General features: G+C 39.4%; 1 protein-coding gene across 2 annotated transcripts in view; it reads right to left on the reverse strand.

Annotated features, from left to right (window-relative positions):
* The window catches only part of LOC126253463 (beta-1,3-glucan-binding protein-like), a 324,996-nt gene that overhangs the window by 178,762 nt on the left and 123,164 nt on the right, over nucleotides 1–23,070 (reverse strand). Inside the window, exon 9 of one of the 2 annotated variants that reach the window (XM_049954817.1) lies at nucleotides 22,721–22,947. The exons of the other annotated variant lie outside the window; for it this stretch is intronic. Within the exon in view, the coding sequence (XP_049810774.1) occupies nucleotides 22,846–22,947 (102 nt within the window). The 3' untranslated portion in view covers nucleotides 22,721–22,845. Of the gene's footprint in view, nucleotides 1–22,720; nucleotides 22,948–23,070 lie in introns of those variants that run through there. 2 annotated transcript variants of the gene reach the window in all.

The following is a 23,070-nucleotide window of genomic DNA, read 5'->3' on the forward strand; positions in this document are numbered from 1 at the left end:
ATATCACATCATCCAGTTATGGGCGAACCGTTTAAATTTTCGGCAGATGCATCTGATTACGGTGTTGCTGCCAAACTTTTCCAATGACAGTGGGATCCAAGTAATGTAGAACACAGAACCATAGCTTCTGCTAGCTGTAACCTAAATAAGCACAAACAAAATTACACAGCTACCGAAAAGTAACTATTGGCGATTGTGTGGAGTATTCAAAAGTTTCAAAAACTGGCATGGGTATCAGAAATCCATATTTATACAGATCATCATGCTTTATCCTTTCCGATGAGTATTCGATTTCTACACAGTAGGTTGATGCGATGGGTGCTTTTCATAAAGGAATATGACATTAAGATACGGCACATAAAATGTTCTGAAAATATTGCACCTGATGCTTTATCGACGCTACCCATAGGAATGGAAGAATTGAAATGTATGGAAGGGCCTGGCGTTATTTTTTCCATTAATTTTATGTCGGTGGAATATCCGAACATCATTGTAAAGAAATGGCTCAGAGAATAACTGGGATATCCATCATGATCCTTATTTCACAGAAATATTTTCTGTGTGTATCCAGAACTCGTTACCTTCTAATCAGTTAAGAATATGGAAAATTATAGATCATAACTTTTGGAGAGACGGCGTAACATTACAGCGTTGGCGCTTATGTATTCCGAAAGTAATGGAAGACGGACTTGTGTGGTATGTTCACACAGGATATGGACACTTCAGAATCAAAAAAATGTGTATCCCATATGAATAACTTTTATTATTTCAAGAAGCTAGGTCATAAAATAGCATCTTTGATTAGAACCTGTGAAATCGGCCAGAAAATAAAAGAGAAAAATACTCACATGAAATACAAAATGTATCCTATTATTTCTAAGTCATTACACGACCTCACAGTGGCAGATCTTTTTGGACCAATTGCACAAGGAAAGGGAGGAGTATCATATTTTTTGTTATCATAGAACGCTGGTCAAAATATGTCAAAACTCTATCCCATTAAAAGAGTAAATACGCAGACGGTTATACAATGTTTTCAACAATACTTTCTACAAGTAGGTAAACCAAAATGGTTTCTAACGGATAACAGACCAGAATTTGAGTAACGAATTTAGAGAATTCCTAATGTGGGTAAGTATTTGACAAGTGTTAATATCCAATCATAACCAGTCATCAAATTGTGTGAACGAGTAATGAAGGAAATTGGAAAATTATGTTGTACTTACTGCCATGAAAAACGTATTTCGTGGGCAACGAAAATTAAGGACTTTGAGCTTATCCTAAATGAATTACCCCATTTATCGACTGGGTTGACACCTTTAGAAGTCATACACAAACCTTAATAGGAGAACCTCTAATTAAGTGTTTTAATTGGCCTGAACAACCTAGTGTCAATTACGAAGTAAATCAGGAAATAGTTTCTAAGAAATTAACTGAAAAGGCGCTACAAAGAGTACGCAAGCATAACGAAAATGATGTGCAACCTCAGTACCAAGTCGATGACCTGGTTCTTATAAAACAACATCTTCACAGCTCGACTCTGAAGAAAGAGACTCATAAGTTTTTCCAAAAATATAAGGGACTGTACCGGGTACAAAAGGTGATCCATCCTAAGACGTTATTTTTAGTAGATCCTACAACTGGATTAGAGAAGAGGAAATACAATGTAAAGGATGTAAAATTGCATATCCCCAGGAACGTTAACTTTCTATGTTAACGGGCAGAGTAGCGACTGTCGGATCCCGAGTTCTTTTCGATGTTTCTTCCAAAATAGCTTTCCTGCACGGCATTCCTTTAAAATCTAGAACTATCCTGTAATCTTATTGCTTAGAAAACCGGATATGACTGTATAATAGAGAACAACTTAAGAGAATCACAGAAGAAAAGTGATATCTAGACGAAATAAACTGAATAGAGCATTATATTTGTGGAAAATATATGATGTGACTAGCTGAACAACTGTTATACCATAGGGTACAGATTTTCTATTTTGTATATAGTATTTTATACCTTTTATGAGATGTGAAATAGATGTGAAGGTTTGTATAAATTTTGAAAGGGGTGAGTATTGTACCTAGAAGCATGATTTACAAGAACTGATAAATCATGACTAACACAAGTCACACCTTTCAAACAACCCTCACAAACAAGTGTGCCTGATTCGTCTTCATTTGCCGTTTCCATAGGGTTGCTAGGATTTCCTTCGGGGACCTCAGAGAATGAAAGTGGGACAAGTCCGTTTTGTAGGGGACGATTAAACACCATATCTACACCGGCTTCTCACTCAAGTACCTGAGGCGTAGGGATCCTAGGAAAGGGGGGTTGGAAGGGCTTCCTGTCTTTGGGGCTATCTTCTTTCTCTTATTCAATCCTAGCATACACCTCCATTTTTTCTTTTCTTACTTCTCATTTGAGGACCTGTATTTTTCCCTCTTTTCATATTTACAAACTGCTATCGCGAAAGTCCTTCCTTATTTCCGTGTTTACTAGAAACCTAAATCTTATCTTTAGATAAGAAGGCCGAAAAATCAGACTACACGAACACGCGTCCACATACACACAAATACACACTTCTACACAAACATAAAATCACATAAGACAAAGCCCGTCACAATGTGACAACTGCCAAGTACTGTAGGGGAAAATGTGTGTACATATGGAATTATGCACCCATATATAGGAAGCTATGACGGTTGTACATTGAATGTGCATAAGAAGAGGTGCACATAAACAAAGAACGGTGACAGTTCTAAATAGAGATTAGAATAGGCACAATGAACTCGTGTGCAATGAGAGACAAAAGCATATAAGTTTATGGAACGAAAATGCTGCATAACGAACAACTATAAAGTAGTAATGAGTAATGGGTAAATAATAAAGAGGCGTGAGCAAAGAAAGAAAACGAAAGTAGGAGAGGAACTTGTCACATTGATCATTAAGAAACATCAGTGTAATAAATACTCTGATGAATTGAAGGATAGTAAATGTAGACGTAGTATCTATTGAAAATATAGAAGTTGATAAGTAGAGGAGGACTCTAGGGAGTAAATGATATATTAAAGAATGAATGCGAAATTTAAGATATAAATCTATCTTTACCAGAAGATCCTTAATTATGGTATACATAGAAATGTATACTAGGGTAATGAACGGTGAGGCCTACTCAGAAAGGATAAAGGGGGGGGGGGGGGGGAGGGGTGTACCTGGCATCCACTAAGTATAAAGGGCAGGCGTTGTAGTGCCTCGAGAATTTCGGTGTAAATTCTAGAGACCCTCGGCTCCCCACCGTCTCGAACACCCGATATTTTACGTACGAGCGTGAGAGAAAGAAGAGACGGGAGAGTCTACCTAGCGCCGGTTTTCTGAGTGCGCAGGGTGAACGTGCGCCAAGAGAATGCTACAAGGTGGACGGTTGATCAACGCGGGCAAGTGGTTGCCGCGCTCGTCACAGAAGTTACATGCCCAGCACTACGAGCAAGCGCGCCTTACTCCGTGGCGGTGCTACATCAGTCATTGTGAACAGTTGAATTATGTAAAAGAAAATACACTTTTTACTTACTTGCTGACTCTCTAGAGTTGCGGATGGTGGACGTGCGAGAACTTTGAGACGTTTTTGGAATTGTATTTATTGTAATAGTTTCTGACGGACTGCGAGTAATTGGGCTTTCGAAATGTGATTAATTTATGTGAAAACTTATGTGGTGTTCTGTTTGTGGAAGTGAAGTAAAGTAGGATTTGAAACATCCCCTAAGAAAAATTATTTAATTACTGTGCTGATAAACCTCTTACATTATTTGATTTTCAAACAGCTGAGCAGAACTGAACGCACTCAGACATTTCGCTCTTTACCTATTCTGATCAACACTAGACTGACACACAATATTTTTAGCGCAACACAATCTGACTTTCAAAAATCCCTACAAAAGAATGGCCCTGACTAACATTAACCTATACCTTTCACAAATCACTTACCTCACCAAAAATCTTCGTTACTCGAACTACTGCAATACAGCGAGCGCCACTACTGCCAGTTAAATAAAAGGTTCAAACTACTGAAGGCACTAACTACTGATAGGCATAGTTAGCAAATGAAAGATTTTGATAGAGAACAAACAATGTATTTACCTTAATAGTGTTCAAAAGTCATAATATATTATAGCAGTTCATGACATCCAGTCTTACAAATTTCAAAACTCCGCCATTTCTCTCCCCACATCCACCACTGCTGGCGGCTCACCTCCAACTGCGCAACGCTACGCGCTGTTAACAGCCAACTGCCCAACACTACAATGGCCAACAACAATGCAAACCAGCCACAGACTGCACACAGCACAGCCAGTGATTTTCATACAGAGCGCTACGTGGCGTTACCAATATAATAAGCTAAACAGCCTACTTACAGATTGATTTAAAAGTGTCTTGAGTGTACGCAATCAATTTAAGAGCAGAGAAAATTCCCCCAAACAGCATCACATCTTCGGAGAAGTTGGACAGATAGTCGCATCCGACTATCCTGAAAAGAAGATCGACAAAACACCTCCTAGTAAGTCCAATGATTAAGGGGACGTGTGAGTCTTGCACACCAGCACCACATTGCTTCCTCTAGTCGCCGGAAACCGCCAGAGCGTATCTACGTGGAAATAGGACGATCTGTGACCTAAGGGGCGTACCTACCAGACTATACAGAGGAAGTGGTCTTATAAGGTCAACCCACAAGCACGAAATAGGTGCTGATCCTAGGAGAAGGGGACAGGGTCGTGACAATAGTCACAAATTTTATAGGGATTATTCCGGGAAGAGTGAATTCTATGAACGACTAGCATTATTATGTTACGTGGAAATGGACGAGTGTCAAAAGAACACTCATTTCGTCCAAAGTTCCTCCAAGCTACGAATAATGAAAACAGTACATACTAGGAAATAGGTGGTACGAAAGACAGCAATAGAAAATAGATTAATCATGTGTCAAACACCTGAAGTTTACGATAAAAAAAGGAAATAAAGAAAAAGGGTCCTCAGTTCCTAAAAATTAGTAAAGCTGACTAAAACCACGAGTAAATGCTCATGTAATTAAAAGTAAAATAAGAAAAGAATAGAGAAACAATAAGCAAAAGATTGTTCAAGAGAGGACGGAGAAATGTTATTGAAAGGAAGTAGATGTATATAAACATATGGAAGAAATGTATACTGTTAAGATATGAGGTGTTAATATGAGTGGTATTATTTGCATAAAGATTATGTATAAAAAAAATTGTGTGCTCCATCTGAGGGCGGGGATATGTAGTGATTCGAGAATTTCTGCTTAAATTCTAGAACCACTCAGCCTTCTACCATCTCGAACATGCGATATTCTGGATATGAGTGTGGGACGGTAAAATCCTACCTACTGCACGTCGCATGTTTGTGTGTGCAAGTTTAAAATCAGCCGCGGGAAGAAAGTAAACGTGGAGGACGAACGGCACCAAGTACCTGTCGGGCAATCCATAGATGTTTCAGTGAGTGTGTAAGGAAGAACCATGGAGTTTATATGCAGCTCTGTGCTTGTTGGGTCATTGACTATTGTTATTAAAACAAAGACAGTTGAAAAAGAACTCTTGAAAACTCTTGACGTAACCTTGCTATAGGCTAGGGTGACCAAATTATTTTCCGTGAAAACCGGGACACATTCACCCGGGTGCCAATGGACACCTCATTCCACATGTACCCAGGTTTCTTAATTTTAAATATTAATGTTTTGTTGATACATTTTGTTAACCCGATTATTATAACTAAAAGAGGATACAAAAGATTGATATAATCTAGATTATCTGTGTAATTAATGACATTTAATAAACGTATACAGTAATAAAGAAATGTATTACGATTTTACAAAATTTTACAGCCTTTCAACTTTTAATCAATTAATATTAACATGAGCTTTAATATTACTGAGCACTTGTAGATGGAATTACTGTCCTTGGAGAAAAGGGTATTTTTCACTGCCTCCAGCCTTCTTTATCATTTCTTTGTTCTTTGAGACACAGTGATAATACTCGGCACAATCCATTTTGTAGTTGTACAGGACCTGCAGGATTGCTTCAAGAGAGTCCACCTCCATTCTGTTTCTTTCATCAGTCCACTGGATATTCATGAACGAAAATATTCTTTCCACATTGGCATTAAGGGCTGGGATTGCAAATAAATACCTTGCAATTATTACCAACTCAGAGTAACCCTGAAGACAGTCACAGCTTTTTAAAAAAAACTCACCCACTTCTCATGACATTCCAATGGTTTTTTTTTTTCATCATTCCACTTGTGAAGACTTTCTTCAACAAAATTTGTCAGTATGCCGAACTGATCAAAGAGAATGGAATCATCGATTTCAATCTCTTTACTCTTCAAATAACAAACTGTCTCTTCAACACTTTCCCATTTTGGCACTCTCTTCAGTAACATCCAATCAAACACCGGCGATGAGGGTAAATATGAGGCGCTCCACTTGCTGAGATATTCTACACAAGTGTCATAAAACTTGTTAACTACTTCTCTCAAACTCCTTTCCGCTGCTTCTGATACTTCTGTTCTTTTAAGGACAGATTTAACAATAAAATAAATGAACTGCTGTTCTCTCCTCTTAGTAACAGTTTCCAGAGTATTTTTCGAAACGTCATTTACCTCTATTACACTTTTCGTGCTTCCCTCAATTTCTTTTATCCCATGCTGAAAAGTGCTAAGCTGACTATGAATGAACCATAAGTAGGCTTCACTTAAAGGGTTACTGAAAAACTGAACCAATATTTTGGGGGCTTTGTCTTCATTTAGGAAAAAATCTTTTAACGGTTCCAACACGCGGATTACTCTTTCAACTGCTGGAAACAGTGACAACCAGCGAGTTTTCGAGTGACACATTACACTCATATATTCAGTTCCCACATAATCACAGAACTCCTTAAGCCTGTCTGTTCTAACAGTATATATGTAAAAGTGTGAGTATACCTTCATGACGATAGTTTTAACATCACAGCTTAAACTGTCAGCAGATGTCTGCACGCTATTGAGTAAAACATGTGCAGGGCACCCTATGCTTTCAATGTTTTCATGCAATGTTGCCTTTAATTTGGTAAATACGTTGCATTTGCCTTGTCTTTTTAAACCACCAAAGTTTGTGTTCGTGTTGTCTCCACAAAATGCCACACATTTATTTTTCTCAAGATCAAACATTTCGATAGTATTCATACAAAATCTTGAAATTTCGTCAGATGTTTCATTAGGTAGGGAACTCACCTTCAAAACTTTGGTCTGAATTCCCTGATTAATATCGAGAAACTGTACAACAAACGGAAATATTTTAGTTGCCTTATGATTGCTGGCGTCAGTGGATATCCCATAGAAAGAAGACTTTTGATGTATTCAAGGCGGCTTTCCTTTACACTCTGGGGAGCAATAACTCCTTTCACTATGGCTGGCACTTTAGTTCTTGCTGAACTAAATTTTTGCAATGGAAGAATCATCAAACATAATGCTGTTAAGCTTATTAGTACAATCACTAGATCTATAAGTTTGGTGATGTTTTACCGTGTGGTAGGCTAGTATAAGCTCGGCTGCTCGATCTTTCGTCTCATCACTTGACTGATGTTTCACAAAATAATTTTTGTAGAGTTTTACTGCAGCTCGGTGCACTGTATCTGTTAATGTGTTTCTTTGAACTGATGTGATCAACTATGTCGGAACGTCCACCATGACTTATACTAATAAAACAGTTACATACGGAACACACTGCTTCGTAATCAAAACGACCTTTCATAATGAAATTCCGTTCCTTGGAATAACAGTCACTGAACTTGCAGGCATGTTTCGGCATTGCGTTTCACAGTACTGCAGCAATAATACCACTAATATGAGAAAAAACTATTGCAGTTTGTCTGACAAAACAACTACTACACTGTTCTGACAATGAGTGTATGGGTAAGTGGCGCGACAATCGGACGGTTTCATAGCTCTGTTACAATAATACAACTTACTACTTGTTGGTCAAAGTACCGCTCAAAGTAAATTATTGCCTGAGTGTATAAATACTGATACTGTGATTACTAGCATGGGACAATGGAGGTTTTAGACAAATAAGCTAAAATATATTAATTTGTGTTTTATTTCCTTTAATATAGCGAAATCCCATAAATTTGAGAAAGTTTCACGAAATGTATTTAAAAACTGAATTCCGGGACTTTTGAGCGTCCGGAAACAAATTTTCGGGACACCGGAACACAGGGATGAAAACCGGGACAATCCCGGTTTTCCGGGACGTTTGGTCACCCTACTATAGGCAATACTAATTTTCTGATTTAAATTAACAAAAGTTACGGTATCAAAGCCAACTTTCTTTTAACTGTAATTTGTTTCTGACGTTTGGCTGTACGAGGTACTTACCAGAAGTTATATATTTATGTTGAAAGTGAGAGTTTTATTGTGTATGAAAGTCACATACATTATTAATCGACGAAAAGCAAAGATTGTATGTCGGCTTATTTCATAAGAAGAAAGAGTCTGAAAATTCCTGTACTTAGCGTTATTCGACGGAGAAGTCAAGAGGGTTTACAGAAGCCAGCTATCCAGTGAAGAAGAGTGGCTGCAAATTCCAAGTCACCTCTTAAAGAAGTGGGTGGTGGTTTGGGGGAATAAACCGAAATAACTCTGATTCACACTCTCACTTTAAGTAGGGAACGTTAGAGAGTACGTTCTTGCAGCTGAAAAATTTTGATTTCTTAAGCCCTTGTTGGCCAAATAACTGGTGAAGAGTTGACTGTTGCTATGAATATCTTTATTTTATCCCATTTTTCTAAATCACGCCGACTTTACAATTTCCACATTCAAAAACCAACAATTACATTGTTGTTAACAAGTTTAACAAAATACATGCAGTTTGATCAGAGGCATACCCACCACTCCTTACATTCTGCAGCACTCACTATTCCTAAGAATTTACAAAGCAAAAGTGTTTCCAAAACAAATGATGAATCATCACTAAAATATCATTTTATATATTAATCCAGAAATGAATTTAGTAATTAGGTTTAGATTGTGCAATTAATAATTCGAATTTTAAGTATGCCAAAAATTTTGTCATTTCTAATATTTCAAAAGAATAGATAATTCCAAGAACGATTGCCTATCGAAGTCGCAGGGTCCAAACGATACATATCCAACGTGCGATTGTAAATGGATCATGCAACTGGTGGCGGGCGGTATGATGAATTGTTTGTGATCGTCATTTTTATCTGTTTTCCGTCCTTCCTTTAGTTGCTCTAAGTTACATACCTCCAAGAATTGTTTGTGAGTCGCTAGGGAAACCCAGACGATTTATCTCGGTAGTGAGTGGGATGTCTGGTGTTCTTCACGTTTCTTCGGCGGATTCTCTCACATGGGAAAATCTAATTCCATGCTTATCCAGCGTAGAAAATGGTTTTTTTGTCGCAAATATGGAATACAACCGGATGAGAAAATGAGGTATCGCATAGACTATGGTGGTGTGAAGTGTGTAAAACTTTGAAAGAAGAATTTCAATGCTGAAATACCGATACAGTTTCATTGCGGACAGTGCGGAAAACGAACGAGTATCAGGAAGAATACGTGGTTCGACTCTTCCAAATTATCCATCTAACTAGCGTAATTCTATCTTGCTGGATTCGAGACTGCACCTTGCAAGTAACAGCATCGGAAACTGCTACTACCGTGTGCGAGTATTTCGGGTTTTGCAGAGAAGTGTGTTATGTGGTAGTGACGAACGACAGTGTACCGATTGGTGGACTGAGTAAAGTTGTTGAAATGGACGAATCTCACATAGCAAGAAGGAAGCAGCAGAGGACAACCTTCAAAGAGTGAAATCGACCATATTTGGCTATTCGGAAGAATAGAACGAGAGTCCCAGAAGTGTTTCATTGTCATAGTGTTGTCCACAGACAAGGTCACTCTAGTGAGTCTGATAAAGCACTTCATACTGCCAGGTAGAAAAGTCATTACAGATGGATATCAGTCCTGCAAGACTCTCAAAGCAGAAGGATTCGACCACGAGCTCGACAACCACTCTGTAGAGTGTGTGTCTTCGGATAACCCCAGTGTGCACACACACAACATCGAGCGGCTATGGAAATCCGTGAAGTCTTCCATTAAAAGAGAAGGGCGTCCAGAACAAAGAGACGAACTATACTTGTTTCGGTACCTCTATTTCCACAAGTTGTGTTTGCAGGAAAGTTAATGCAGGTGACACACTACCCATATTTTTGAGTGATTACCAAGGCTGTGGCAATAAGGGAATAGTTCCCGTAGCGTACACATCACATGGACTTTCACGTAAGGACAACACCGACGAGGAGTAACGTAAGTCGTCTCCTTTGTAATTACATACTCGTAACACCCGCCACCAGGGTCGCATGATCGATTTACAATCGCATGTTTGATATGCATCGTTTGGACCCCGCGACTTCGATAGGCAATCATTCTTGGAAATTGCCGAACAATAATTTGAACTGTTGGTACATATCAATTTTAGCACAGTTTCTTTTTTAAACATGTCAGCCTGTTATGTATTAGATCATATACAAAATCATATGAATTCTTTTAATGAAACAGCTGAGAAGTTTAACCTGTGCGAGATTCGAGATTGTTCATGGTATCAGGTATCTCTATAAAAATAATGTAATGTTAGAGGAGGAGGATTCATTACAACCTGTAATTTACAGTAAGTTTGCATGTTGTGTAGGTAATCAAGCTAGTTTTTATTTAATAATCCTGTCAATAATGCGTAAGTTAAAAATTGTTTTCACAGTTAATGTGCACATCCATTGTTGTGTATAATACATTTAGCCTACCACTGATGAACCAAAAAACTTTTTATGATTTTCATTTTTAAAATTTGCGTGCATGTTACAGTAGGTGGCACACTGGATTTGCCAAAGTACTGTGCCTGCACGTGTGTTCCTGTATTTTTAGCCCCCGAGTTCCAACACCTACCTGTCTCAATTCAAAGCCTAGAATCAGCATTTATAACAGTGAAAGATGGTGAAGATATCTCCAAGATGCAGATTTACCCGGGGTAGATTCCTGGTTCAGTGGGTATAGCATGCATCACTAAATTGAGGAACATTCGTATGATGAATTCTGGGTATAAGATATGAAGAAAATTTCCATTATTCAGGGGGAGGAGTTGAAAGGTGGATTGTATTGAGGCCCCATGAGCAATTGTGTCAATGAAATATGCACTGTTGCCTTGTGCTGTATTTTTTAAAGTGTACAAAAATGTACTGCAAGACATCAGAAAAAGTTCACTTTACAGAACTTTAAAATGTTAAGTGTGTACTCCAATACTAAAATGTCATACAAAATTCTCGTTGTAGCATTAAGCCACAGACTTTGGTCATACTTTGATACACATTTCGAATGTGTTTTTACATTTGTGACACATGAAAAACCTTTTCCAATAAAAGAATATAAAAAGAAAATACCTCTAGCACAGGTAAACATATAATCCAGTCACATTAATACGACTACTGCATATGTTCGATGTCAAAGTGCGATAACTACTCAGAGGTAGCACTAGCTGTGGAAGGTATATAAAGCGAGTTGGGGAGACAATGAAATAGTGCAGTCTTCGTCATAATGTGGAAACAGAGCGATTTACGTGACATCCAAATGGACATGATCATCAGCTTTCAGGCCAAGGGTAGAATCATTTCGAAAACAGCTATATCTAAATCGTTTGCATGCTGCTGTGATTAAGGTACACCATGCATAGCAAAATGGTGCTATCCAAAATCGGCACCAAGGCAACAGCAGTGCACCATCAGCCACAGATGACTGGGCTGAATGATGGCTGCAGAGATGTGTATGGGACAACAGATGTGCAACTGTTAAAACATCTGACTGCCTAGATTAATCAAGGAGCTATTGGAGCTATCACCAATGTCTCCTCAGTGAACATTGCTACAAGTGCACCTCTGCAGCAGGTGCCTTGTTCAAAGACCCATGCCGACTGCCGTTCATCAGCAATGAAGGCTGGAATTTACACACCACTGCCGCAACCGGACATTCACTGAGTGGCGACGCACAGTCTTTCAGATGACTCACATTTATACTACATCAAATAGATGGCTGTTAGTGTGTATGGCATGAAATATCTGAAAGCAAGATGTCCAGGGCAGATGAGGGAGTGTTATGGTATGGGGGATTTGTTCATAGCATTCCCTTGGTGATCTCTCTATTCTGAAAGGCACATTGGATCAACACAGATATGCAGGTATCCTTCGAGACAATGTCCACTCCTACACACGTTTTTATTGGCATATCTACCAGCAGGACAATGCAACATGTCACACATCTTGCAGTACATGTGTGTGGTTCAAAGAGCATCAGGGTAACTTCAACCATACTACCCTGCCCAAACTTCCAAAGTTAAACCCAACTGACAGTCATTAGGATCATGTCGATCATGCTGTTTGCCCAATTGTGACAATGTTCCCTGCTTTATCTCTTCGTTTGTTGTCCTCTGTGTTCACGTACTGGCTGCTACACTGGCTGAAAAATGGGTTGTGGAAGTACAACTACTGTCTACTGTAAATGATGTAGCTGACAGATGCCCAGTTGCATTTCACTGTGTTACTTTCACTGTTCACAACCACCCAATATTACACAGTTATATGGCCAGTGCACTATTGTTTAACTTTCAATAAGCTTCATTAATAGGTTGCAGGCGAACATCCACATACTGCTACAATAGTTTACTGATGAACATCTACGAGCAGTAAAAGCCTGACAACACAGTTCACAATCTTTCAAATAAATTGAGCAGCCACTGTTATTACTTTAACACATGGCCTGTTGGTGTAACACTTATTTCACTGTTAAGTTGATGCATTGTCGTCGTACTAACCAACACAGGTTCCTCGTCTGAAACTCTGCCGTGGACTGACTGTCTCATGACCACCATAATAGGTGCCGAAACTATACATTGTTCAAAATTAAATTTACAGAAATTACAACTAAAACTGAACTCAAATTAACTGAATACATTGAAATATTTCTTCTTTTATAATAGTTCTACAAGAGTTAGGACAAATTATTTGTTTAAATCATGAAATTTACAAATATAAGTACACAGACTATACTTTGGACAAAACTTAATTACTCTGGAATTAAGGGCTGGCTTTGCTAACATGTTTTCAAAGAGAGCCTAATAGATACATTAAAATTACTATTAGCTGTTCCTCAAAAAGTTAATACCTAATATAGAATTTATATTCGTTTATACATCAAAGGTAGAATACAAGTTCCGAAAGAATTACTGATTTCACCCTATAATGAAAGATACAAGTAGTAAGTCAAAATAAATTATAAAATCAATTACATACATTAAACTAGGCACAAAATTACATCTGCTGTTACATTCTTTAAAACTGAGGATCAACCTTTCTCTTGTATGAAAATACAGATTACACTCATATATTATTGGTAATTAATTCAAAAATGAAAAAATAAATTTTAAGGAGGCAGATGGCAAAACAAGATGGGAAGTAAAAGTATCCTAGCTTGCTTCACCACACAATGTATCCTCAACGAAGAAACCTAGTGTGGCTTGCAACGTCACTGGAGTCAACAAGGTTTGCACCTTCTGCAATCTCACTGACACTTCCTCCATGTCTTGCAGCAGTTCATGATGCAAAAGATATGTGGCGACGTTCACAGAAGTAGTTAAACATCGACCGTCACCAGCTACAAATGTTTGATTTCCCTTTGCCATGTTCTTTGGAGCGCCAAGCAGAGACCCACGTCTTGGCGCCCTTTTTTTTTTGCTTTGTGCTGTATACATTGTGCCGTCAAGTACAATAAATAAGTGTTTTTAGTAATGGGTGTATTATTCGGTATTATAGTACCTACTTATAACACATAATGGTGACCCCGAGTTCGTTATTCCAGCGTTTCGCACGAGTTAAGTGTTCGGGACTACGGTGTCGCAAAAAACGCTATTTACATCCATCGACTCAACTGCATCACGGAGACCAGGACCATGAGCAACACACACCCGGAGTTCAGCGTCTACCAGCACAATGAAGAAGGCGTGTTTAACCCGCTGGATTTCCAACACCCTGCTACAGTGAAATCAGCTCATGCTACATCGCTGGAACCTTCTTCCACGCCACTTCGAGTCCATAACAACAATCTGAGTGAGTCTGGTTTTGTGACCCCCACGTTACATTGAAATATACTACTGGCCATTAAAATTGCTACACCAAGAAGAAATGCAGATGATAAACGGGTATTCATTGGACAAATATATTATACTAGAACTGACATGTGATTACATTTTCACGCAATTTGGGTGCGTAGATCCTGAGAAATCAGTACCCAGAACCACCACCTCTGGCCGTAATAACGGCCTTGATACGCCTGGGCATTGAGTCAAACAGAGCTTGGATGGTATGTACAGGTACAGCTGCCCATTCAGCTTGATCACAATACCACAGTTCATTAAGAGTAGTGACTGGCGTATTGTGATGAGCCAGTTGCTCGGCCACCATTGACCAGACGTTTTCAATTGGTGAGAGATCGGGAGAATGTGCTGGCCACGGCAGCAGTCGGAACATTTCCTGTATACAGAAAGGCCCATACAGACCTGCAACATGCGGTCGTGCATTATCCTGCTGAAATGTAGGGTTTCGTAGGGATCGAATGAAGGGTAGAGCCACAGGTCGTAACAACTGAAATGTAATGTCCACTGTTCAAAATGCCGTCAATGCGAACAAGAGGTGACCGAGAATGTAACCAATGGAACCCCATACCATCACGCCGGGTGATATGCCAGTATGGAGATGACTAATACACGCTTCCAATGTGCTTCACCATGATGTCGCCAAACACAGATGCGACCATCATCATGATGCTGTAAACAGAACCTGGATTCATAAAAAAAAAATGACATTTTGCCATTCGTGCACCCAGGTTTGTCATGGAGTACACCATCGCAGGCGATCCTGACAGTGATGCAGTGTCAAGGGTAACCACAGCCATGGTCTTCGTGCTGATGGTCCATGCTGCTGCAAACATCGTCGAACTGTTCATACCGATTGTTGTTGTCTTGCAAACATCCCCATCTGTTTACTCAGGGATCGAGACGTGGTTGCACGATCTGTTACAGCCATGCAGATAAGATGCCTTTCATCTCAACTGCAAGTCACACGAGGCCGTTGGGATCCAGCACGGCGTTCCGTATTACCCTCCTGAACCCACCGATTCCATATTCTGCTAACCGTCATTGGATCTCGACCAACGTGAGCAGCAATGTCGCGATACGATAAACCGCAATCGCGATATGCTACAATTCGACCTTTATCAAAGTCTGAAACGTGATGGTACGCATTTCTCCTCCTTACACGAGGCATCACAACAACGTTTCACCAGGCAACGCCGGTCAACTGCTGTTTGTGTATGAGGAATCGGTTGGAAACTTTCCTCATGTCAGCACGTTGTAGGTGTCACCACCGGCGCCAACCATGGGTGAATGCTCTGAAAAGCTAATCATATGCATATCACAGCATCTTCTCCCTGCCAGTTAAATTTCGCGTCTGTAGCACGTCATCTTCGTGGTGTAGGAATTTTAGTGGCCAGTAGTGTATGAATCCCACCAGCGGAACAACCCTTTCGCATCTCCTAAATCTACAGCAGTGCCACGAAACATTAATTACAGTGTGCAAGCAGACAGCATTAATTCCGTAGATGGACCTGATTCTGTCCCATATAGACTTTAACAGTATCCTTCTGAAAACGTGGCACAGCAACAAGTTGCACAGTTCACGAATCCCTCTGTCGACTTGTCAGGCAGTTACTCTAATAATTCGAGTGTTACCATACCTTCACCAGAGAACGTACCTCAGGACTTTTTCGTACCAGTTTGTGGAACCTCTTTTTAGACGTGCCATGTGAACATTGTAAACCTTGTACTGGCCACGTAGTACCACATCGCTCCAGTTGAGCACAGTGAACTATTCCGCCAGGGGACGAAGTAACATTGACTGAACGCTGGCCTAATGCTCAGCCATGTACCACAACATGTATTGTGCCAGCCATGTCGGTTGACTGCTTTGTTGCGCCGAGCTACCCTACTGCCCAACCATCCAGTTTTACAGTGCCACCAAGCACGCCGGCCGCACTGCGAAGGCTCGAAGATACAGCAACCCCCCGCCTCCCCCCCCCCTCCCTCTACATTGCACCACCTAACATCCACGCCCGAACCTAACCTATCAGCCGCTTCCAAACCGCCGCCACCCGAGAGGCTACCAAAACTACCAGCGTTCACACTAGAGCACCCTGAATTCTGGTTCACTCTTGCAGAACAAACTTTTCAATACTATTAGCTCAATAATGACAAGATTCATCTGTCTGCTGATCAACCTCGACGACAGTGTAGACCTGATCCATGATATAGTAAGTACACCCCTACAGGTGGACAAATACACAACTGCCAAGGAGATAATATTGGAATGTGTCACCCAGGCATCAACGGAAAAGTTTCAGAACCTCATCTACGAGGAGCACCTCAGTGACAGAACTCTGTCACAGCTGTGGTGATGCTTACAACTCATCTACGAACAGGCCCTGCCCAATGACACCCTCATGTCGATATGGATCGGGAAATTGCCTCTATCCAAACTGCCATCACCAGCCACGAAGATCAGTCAACTGGAGAACGCATCCACACTGCTGACTGAGCCACTCCACTCTTCAGTGCCAACTCCACGCCCAGCAAACCTCACTGTGCTACGACCTGCACACACTTAATGCTCTGCGACAACACAGTGCGGACTCCCCTAAAGCCTCCCTATACTGGCCCACATAAAATTATTAAACGCTCAGACCAGATGTTAGACATCAAGGTCAAAGGCAACCCAGTCACTGTATCACTTCACAGGGTAAAACCAGCGTACATGGAGCTGACATCCCCGCCCCCTCCTGTTGAGGATGCAGATTCCTCTAATCACATTCAGAGCTCACAATAGAGCTCCCTTATTTCACCCCCAGCCACTCCCACTTCTAGGCCCCTGCAACTTGCAGCACTCCCGGCTCACCCTTCCGAGGTTTCTCGCCCCGACCTTCACTGTCCAATTCGTATCAAGCCGAGTCCAGTGACACCAACAGCTCTCCGTCAAGCTCTTTACCCCCATCTCAGACCTCTCCCCCCACGATGGGAACATCAAGGTACTCCCAACTAAGCACATATTATCCCCACACTCCCGTGACTCCCTCGCCGGGTCGGCACAAACCTCCGACCCCTCCTGGCTCCCCATTCCAAGGTTTCTCAGCACCCCTACCCAGAACTGACCAGGGCATGAACTGCGGGTGGACATTTCCCCAGAGGACATCACGAACCTCTCTATCACCATCCGAGGAGATTCTACTTATATACTGTTGGTAAAACCGAGTGCATCGCCCCCTATTTCCACACCAGCCACATCATTAGTGCGACGATTCCCACTCCCACCCTCCACATCTGGCGATGGTACCAGAGCATTCGTGTGCCCTAACGGGTTCGTTTTCGTGCATGTGCTGTGTGCGTCACAGATCTTCTCACCGCACCCACACTCTAGGGCCAGCCGACGCTTTTGCCGCCCTCAGAGTTTCAATGACTACACTGTCCAGTGGCGCCCCCTCGAGCTGCTAGCACAGCCATCTCCACCGATCCCAGAAGACACCGAGGAGTTACCAATCACGCACTGTCCCCGCCAACTGACTGGTACTCCATACTGCAAGGGGGGGGGGGGGGAGGGGCAGGCGTGAGGGGCAGCTATGTGGCGACATTCACAGAAGTATTTAAACATCGACCGTCACCAGCTACAAAGGTTTGATTTCTCTTTGCCATGTTCTTTGGAGTGTCAAGCAGAGATCCATGTCTTGGCACCCTTTTTTGTCTTTGTGCTGTACACATTGTGCCGTCAAGTACAATAAATCAGTGTTTTTAAAATGGGTGTATTATTCAGTATTATAGTATCTACTTATACCCCATAGGTAGTTACTCAGGCTTTTAACAGAGTCACAATGTATAAATTCTTAGATTTTTTTGGAGTTTAAATACAAGGAAAAGTTAATAGTTTATTTTCTGAAAACTATAATAACTGTGTTAAAATTTAGTAAACTATGACTGAAGGCAGTTCTCTTTTGGATTTTGAATTTGACTTATTTTGATTTGTATTTGCTAAAATGACTGAGCGAAAAGTGAATATATGTACATAAGCATGTTTACTCCTACTGTGCTTACTGGAAACCGTACGTTATTTTTTGGTTGGTCTTAGTTTTGTGAACTTCACAATGTACCACTTTCTAACATGCTACTGTAATATTACCAGGATTCAAATTTACTTAAATATGTGAAAAACTGACAGACATTTTAAGTTGAGTGTCCAGGCTCAAAATGCATCCTGTACTGAAACAAAATCACAGTTGTGATTAAAGGTGATTGTTCTTTATTTTATGGAAGTAATACAGTCATTGAATAAATATTGACAAATATGAATAAAATCAAGATATAATAAAATTTTTATATTAATAAGTGTTCATTGATTTTTTGGTTAAAACTCCAAAACAGGCCAAAATTGTTCATTTAGACCTAAAAAGGTCTATTCCAAGGAATGAAAGAGAGAAAATCCATTTGATGTAAACCGTGAGTTCAGGCTATACCTGTAAAAATCAGGTTGGTAATGCTTCAAACTGCAATGAATTTTGCCATACTCCTGACTAAGATCAATTTTGTGGAAAAACAGCTACCATTTTCTACTTTAGAAGGTGTTTTTGTTGTACCCAGCTGCAACTTAACATCTCTTTATGGTGAGTAGTTATATATCCTTTTCGTAATATTCTCATTATTCCGTGCTGGATTTTCTGTTGCTTATTTACATTCACACAGCTGAGACAGCAGTCCTTTCACTTTATACTGATTAAAAATATTTTACTGAAGCATCAAGCTAGATGACAAAAATTTATCAGCCTTAGCAAACTTCCAAAATGGCATGAACATATTGGTCCAAACATAAAATGCTTCATTATTAAAAAATTAAAAACCCACCTCGATTGTGAAAAAAAGCACCTAGTGTTAAGTGTTAACTCAGGTTTCAGCGTAGATAACTACACCTTCTTCACAACAACAATAAAACCCCCAAGTGCCTAAGAAGACCTTTGTCAATGATTAAAAGAACACCATAGCTATACATTTATAAACGAAAAAGAAAAGGAAAACACAAACAGTACATATGTACAAAGTCAAAACCACTACTTGACTTAATGGTGTATGCTCCACCTCACACCGGCCTATGTTCGATGGGCCATGACCCGCCATAAACTGCAGCTACAAATGGTTGCTCACTTACAAGCCTGACCCGCTAACTATGCACATGCGCAAGACAAGGGAAGGGAAGTTACTTGAATGCGAATGCGCATACAAATATGAGAAAGTTTATACATGGGTCGGGGTTAAATAGCCCATATATTCCCAACAGTGGATCAACATAATTCAAAAAATGGAATGGATAGAACAAGAGATGAGCTAAATAGGAGATGAAACCTAAAAATAACCACACGCAGTTGCTTATGCTTGTAAAGAAACACGTATATGAAGCTACCTATGACAACAGGAGGAACTCTTAGAAACTATACCTAAAGCCAGTAGTTAGCCTGTGGGGGCTGGGGTTGAGGGGACGTAATCTAAAGACATCGTGGTAATAAACATATAGGGATAAAACATGAGGTGTTCAAAGGGCTAAAATCACTTTCATCGTAAAAGGAAAATGAGGATAAAAAGAAAGAAGATGAACAGCTTGACCAACCTTGCTCGCCGGTCAGCGCACACATGTGAAAATCCCAGATCATTGGATTTACAAGTATGAAGAACAAAGTAAAGACGCGAAACCTTCAAAAAATTTTCTATTTCTTAGTAGGAGTTGGTCGTTAAGGATATTGTCTTTAGCATGTTGCAGATGGTTAAAGATCTGCATTTCTTCCGAAACATCCAGTTTTAAGCCCTTAACCTCGACATGAAGTAACTCGATATTAACTTGAGGGCTCGGCGCATGAGCCGTTTGCACAAGGTGTTCCGCATAAGTAGAGTCCTTAGTACCATCACTGCTTCTAGTAGGAATATGCTCTTTATACCTGAGACCTAGAGCTCGTCCCGTTTGCCCGATGTAAAATTTTGGACAATCCCCGCATGTAATTTTATATACTCCTGATTGGGAAATTTTATCACTCTTACTCTGCAAGGAGTGAATTAAATTCCTATGTAAAATATTATTTGTAGAATAGGCGACAAATTATGGGCTCTGAGTAAACGCCCCAATTTGTAACTTATATTGCCTATGTAAGGGATAGATATCATCGCCACTTGTTTGTCATCTAATGCATCCCCTAAGGTGGAATATTATTTTTATTTTTTTCTTGCTATACATCTGTCTTACCAACTGATGCCTATAGCCATTATTTATAGCAATATTCTCAAGTGTGAGCAGTTCAGTTTCTACTGCATCTGGTGCAAGAGGGATAGCTGTAACTATGAATATTAGAATGAAAAAAGGCCATCTTATGGGCATATGGATGGGCCGAGTCTGTAGGTACAATATTGTCGGAAAACTTATTTTTCCGAAAAATATTAAATTCAATGCGGTTGTCAACTACAGTTAAAGTGGAAACCTGAGTTAACACAACACTAGGTGCTTTTTTCGCAATCGAGGCGGGTTTTTAGTTTTTTAATATATTAACCAACAATTGCTGACGCGCTGCGATGTTGAAGGTTCATAAAATGCTTCCCATTACACAGCCTTAACAAATTAACCATTCAGGCCATCTATTTTCCTTCAAAAATTTTTTCTGGGAATTTTTTTCAGCCACTTAATAGGTTATGGCAAGCCATAGATTTGTATTCTGCAGACCACCTTGGATCTCAATCCTGGAATAAAATGTATTCACTGGAAACGCATTTGTCAACATACCTCAAGGTAGACTATTGAAAAATAAGTGCAATTTCATCTTAAAGATAGTGTTTCATTTTAAGGTCAAGAAGTTTCTCCTCACCATTTCAAAGGTAAATTGAAGATTGTTAGTACCACTGGTAGATAATGTAATTGGCCTAATTTTAAGTTATCATTAACATTCTGCGGAAGTATCTCCAAGACATAGATGTAAATTGTTACATTTTTCTGAGCTTTCTTCCCCATGCTATAATCTATAAAATGTGTTTGGTAATATAATTGTTTATTATACATATGTGGTTTTCTTCAACACTTTGTTGTTATACTTATGTGGTTTTCAACACCTTGCAGAATACGATGCTGATATCAGGACAAACTAAACGAACTGGGAAGTAGCTATTTCCGTATTTCATCACTACTATTTTTTCTCTTCAAACATACTCTGTTACTGCTGAGAGACAGAAAATTTACAAAACTCTCTTCAGGGAAAAATGAATATTTTTCATTCACTGAAAACAGTTTTCTTTATCAAAATATGGTTTTAAATTCAGTACTTAATATGCATGAAATTGTAAGCAGACTTCCTTGGTTGTAGATTGTTTCCCCAATAGCACCATATGTTCAGTCTCAAACTGAAAGAACTGTTTGGGTATTTTAACTACATTGAACAATAATGAAAGCAACACCATGTGTTTTCAGATTCAGTAATAGGCACATTTATTTTCCTACAGCACATTGTCCGACTGTGACCAATATGTGAAAATTACTCCTTTGAAGTGTCTCCCATTAATTTTTATAAAAAATACAAAGTCATTAACCAACCAAGTACATACTATTATATTTTTATGTTAAATCCAAGAATCACATTTAATGGTAGTTCATAACAAATTCCTTGCTGTTGTCATTACTAAGTTTAACACTGCTCTACAATGTATATCAAGAGTTAAATAATAAAAGACAGTGAGCATGTTGATTTATTCAAAACAGTTCACCAAAACTTTATCCACATCTACATCTACATGTCAAAAAAATCACATGAATCACTGCATGGTGGTATTGTGCAGAATGCTAAACCTATACTACTTAGATACACTTTACTCGTGTGAGTATTACTCACAGATTCATATACTTTTTGGACAAGATATTTACTACACACTCAGATGTTGACCATAAGCTTACTGTGTGCACACAATTCTCTTTTTTTTTTTTTTGGGGGGGGGGGGGGGATTTATAGATTGGTGTACTGAATTTTTGAGTTTGGTAATACGTGTTTCATGAAACTACAGGATGCAAATTTACTAGTGTAGATGACTTTTAAGAGTGAGCAATAATTTACTTTAATTATAAAGGCAGCTGATTAGAGAAGTAAAGGAGTTCGTAGGACTATCTGATTAGTATACTGTACATCCATGCAATAGATTACAGGCTTCTATGTAAAATTTCCACATTTCAATTTTGCTAATTCATGCACATTATTGATTATGGGATTAATTCATTAATTTAGACTAAACTATCACATTGGTAATAAAATTATGTGAAATATTGTATTAACTATATTTTGGTATTTTTAGGTAGACACCATACTCACTAGCAGGTGTGAACATATTCAGACAAAAATAGCCTTTTCTGAGGAGTAGAATAGTAACAGGTGGATTAACTCCACTTTACTAGGTTGCAGCATGACCACCACGGCCAAATGTCATGAAAATGTACAGGCTAATGTTTTAATTGGAAAACCTAAATTCATTTCCAACGATATGGTAGATTTATTGAAAAATCTGTATAAAATTTCAAAAATGGCTGCTTATTACAAAATTCTTTTGAATATAAATAACTTCATTAATCTTTTTAAAACATGTTGCTGAAACTACAATGCCCATACTTTCACATAATCCACTTCCAGTGAAGACTTCTGTGCATCCCATGTTGGATACCATTTGTCTAAGGCTCTGTAGAAGAAGAGCATGGACTGAAAAAGAAAAGAAATTTTCCATCAGTCTTAAGTTTTAAGCAGAACAATGATTTTGCTATAAATCCGTCAATGAGTACTGTCTCCAGAAAGGCAGTTTGCTATCAGTCACAGTTTATAGAA

This window comes from Schistocerca nitens, chromosome 4 (genome assembly GCF_023898315.1).
Source record: "Schistocerca nitens isolate TAMUIC-IGC-003100 chromosome 4, iqSchNite1.1, whole genome shotgun sequence".
NCBI classification, from domain to species: domain Eukaryota; kingdom Metazoa; phylum Arthropoda; class Insecta; order Orthoptera; family Acrididae; genus Schistocerca; species Schistocerca nitens.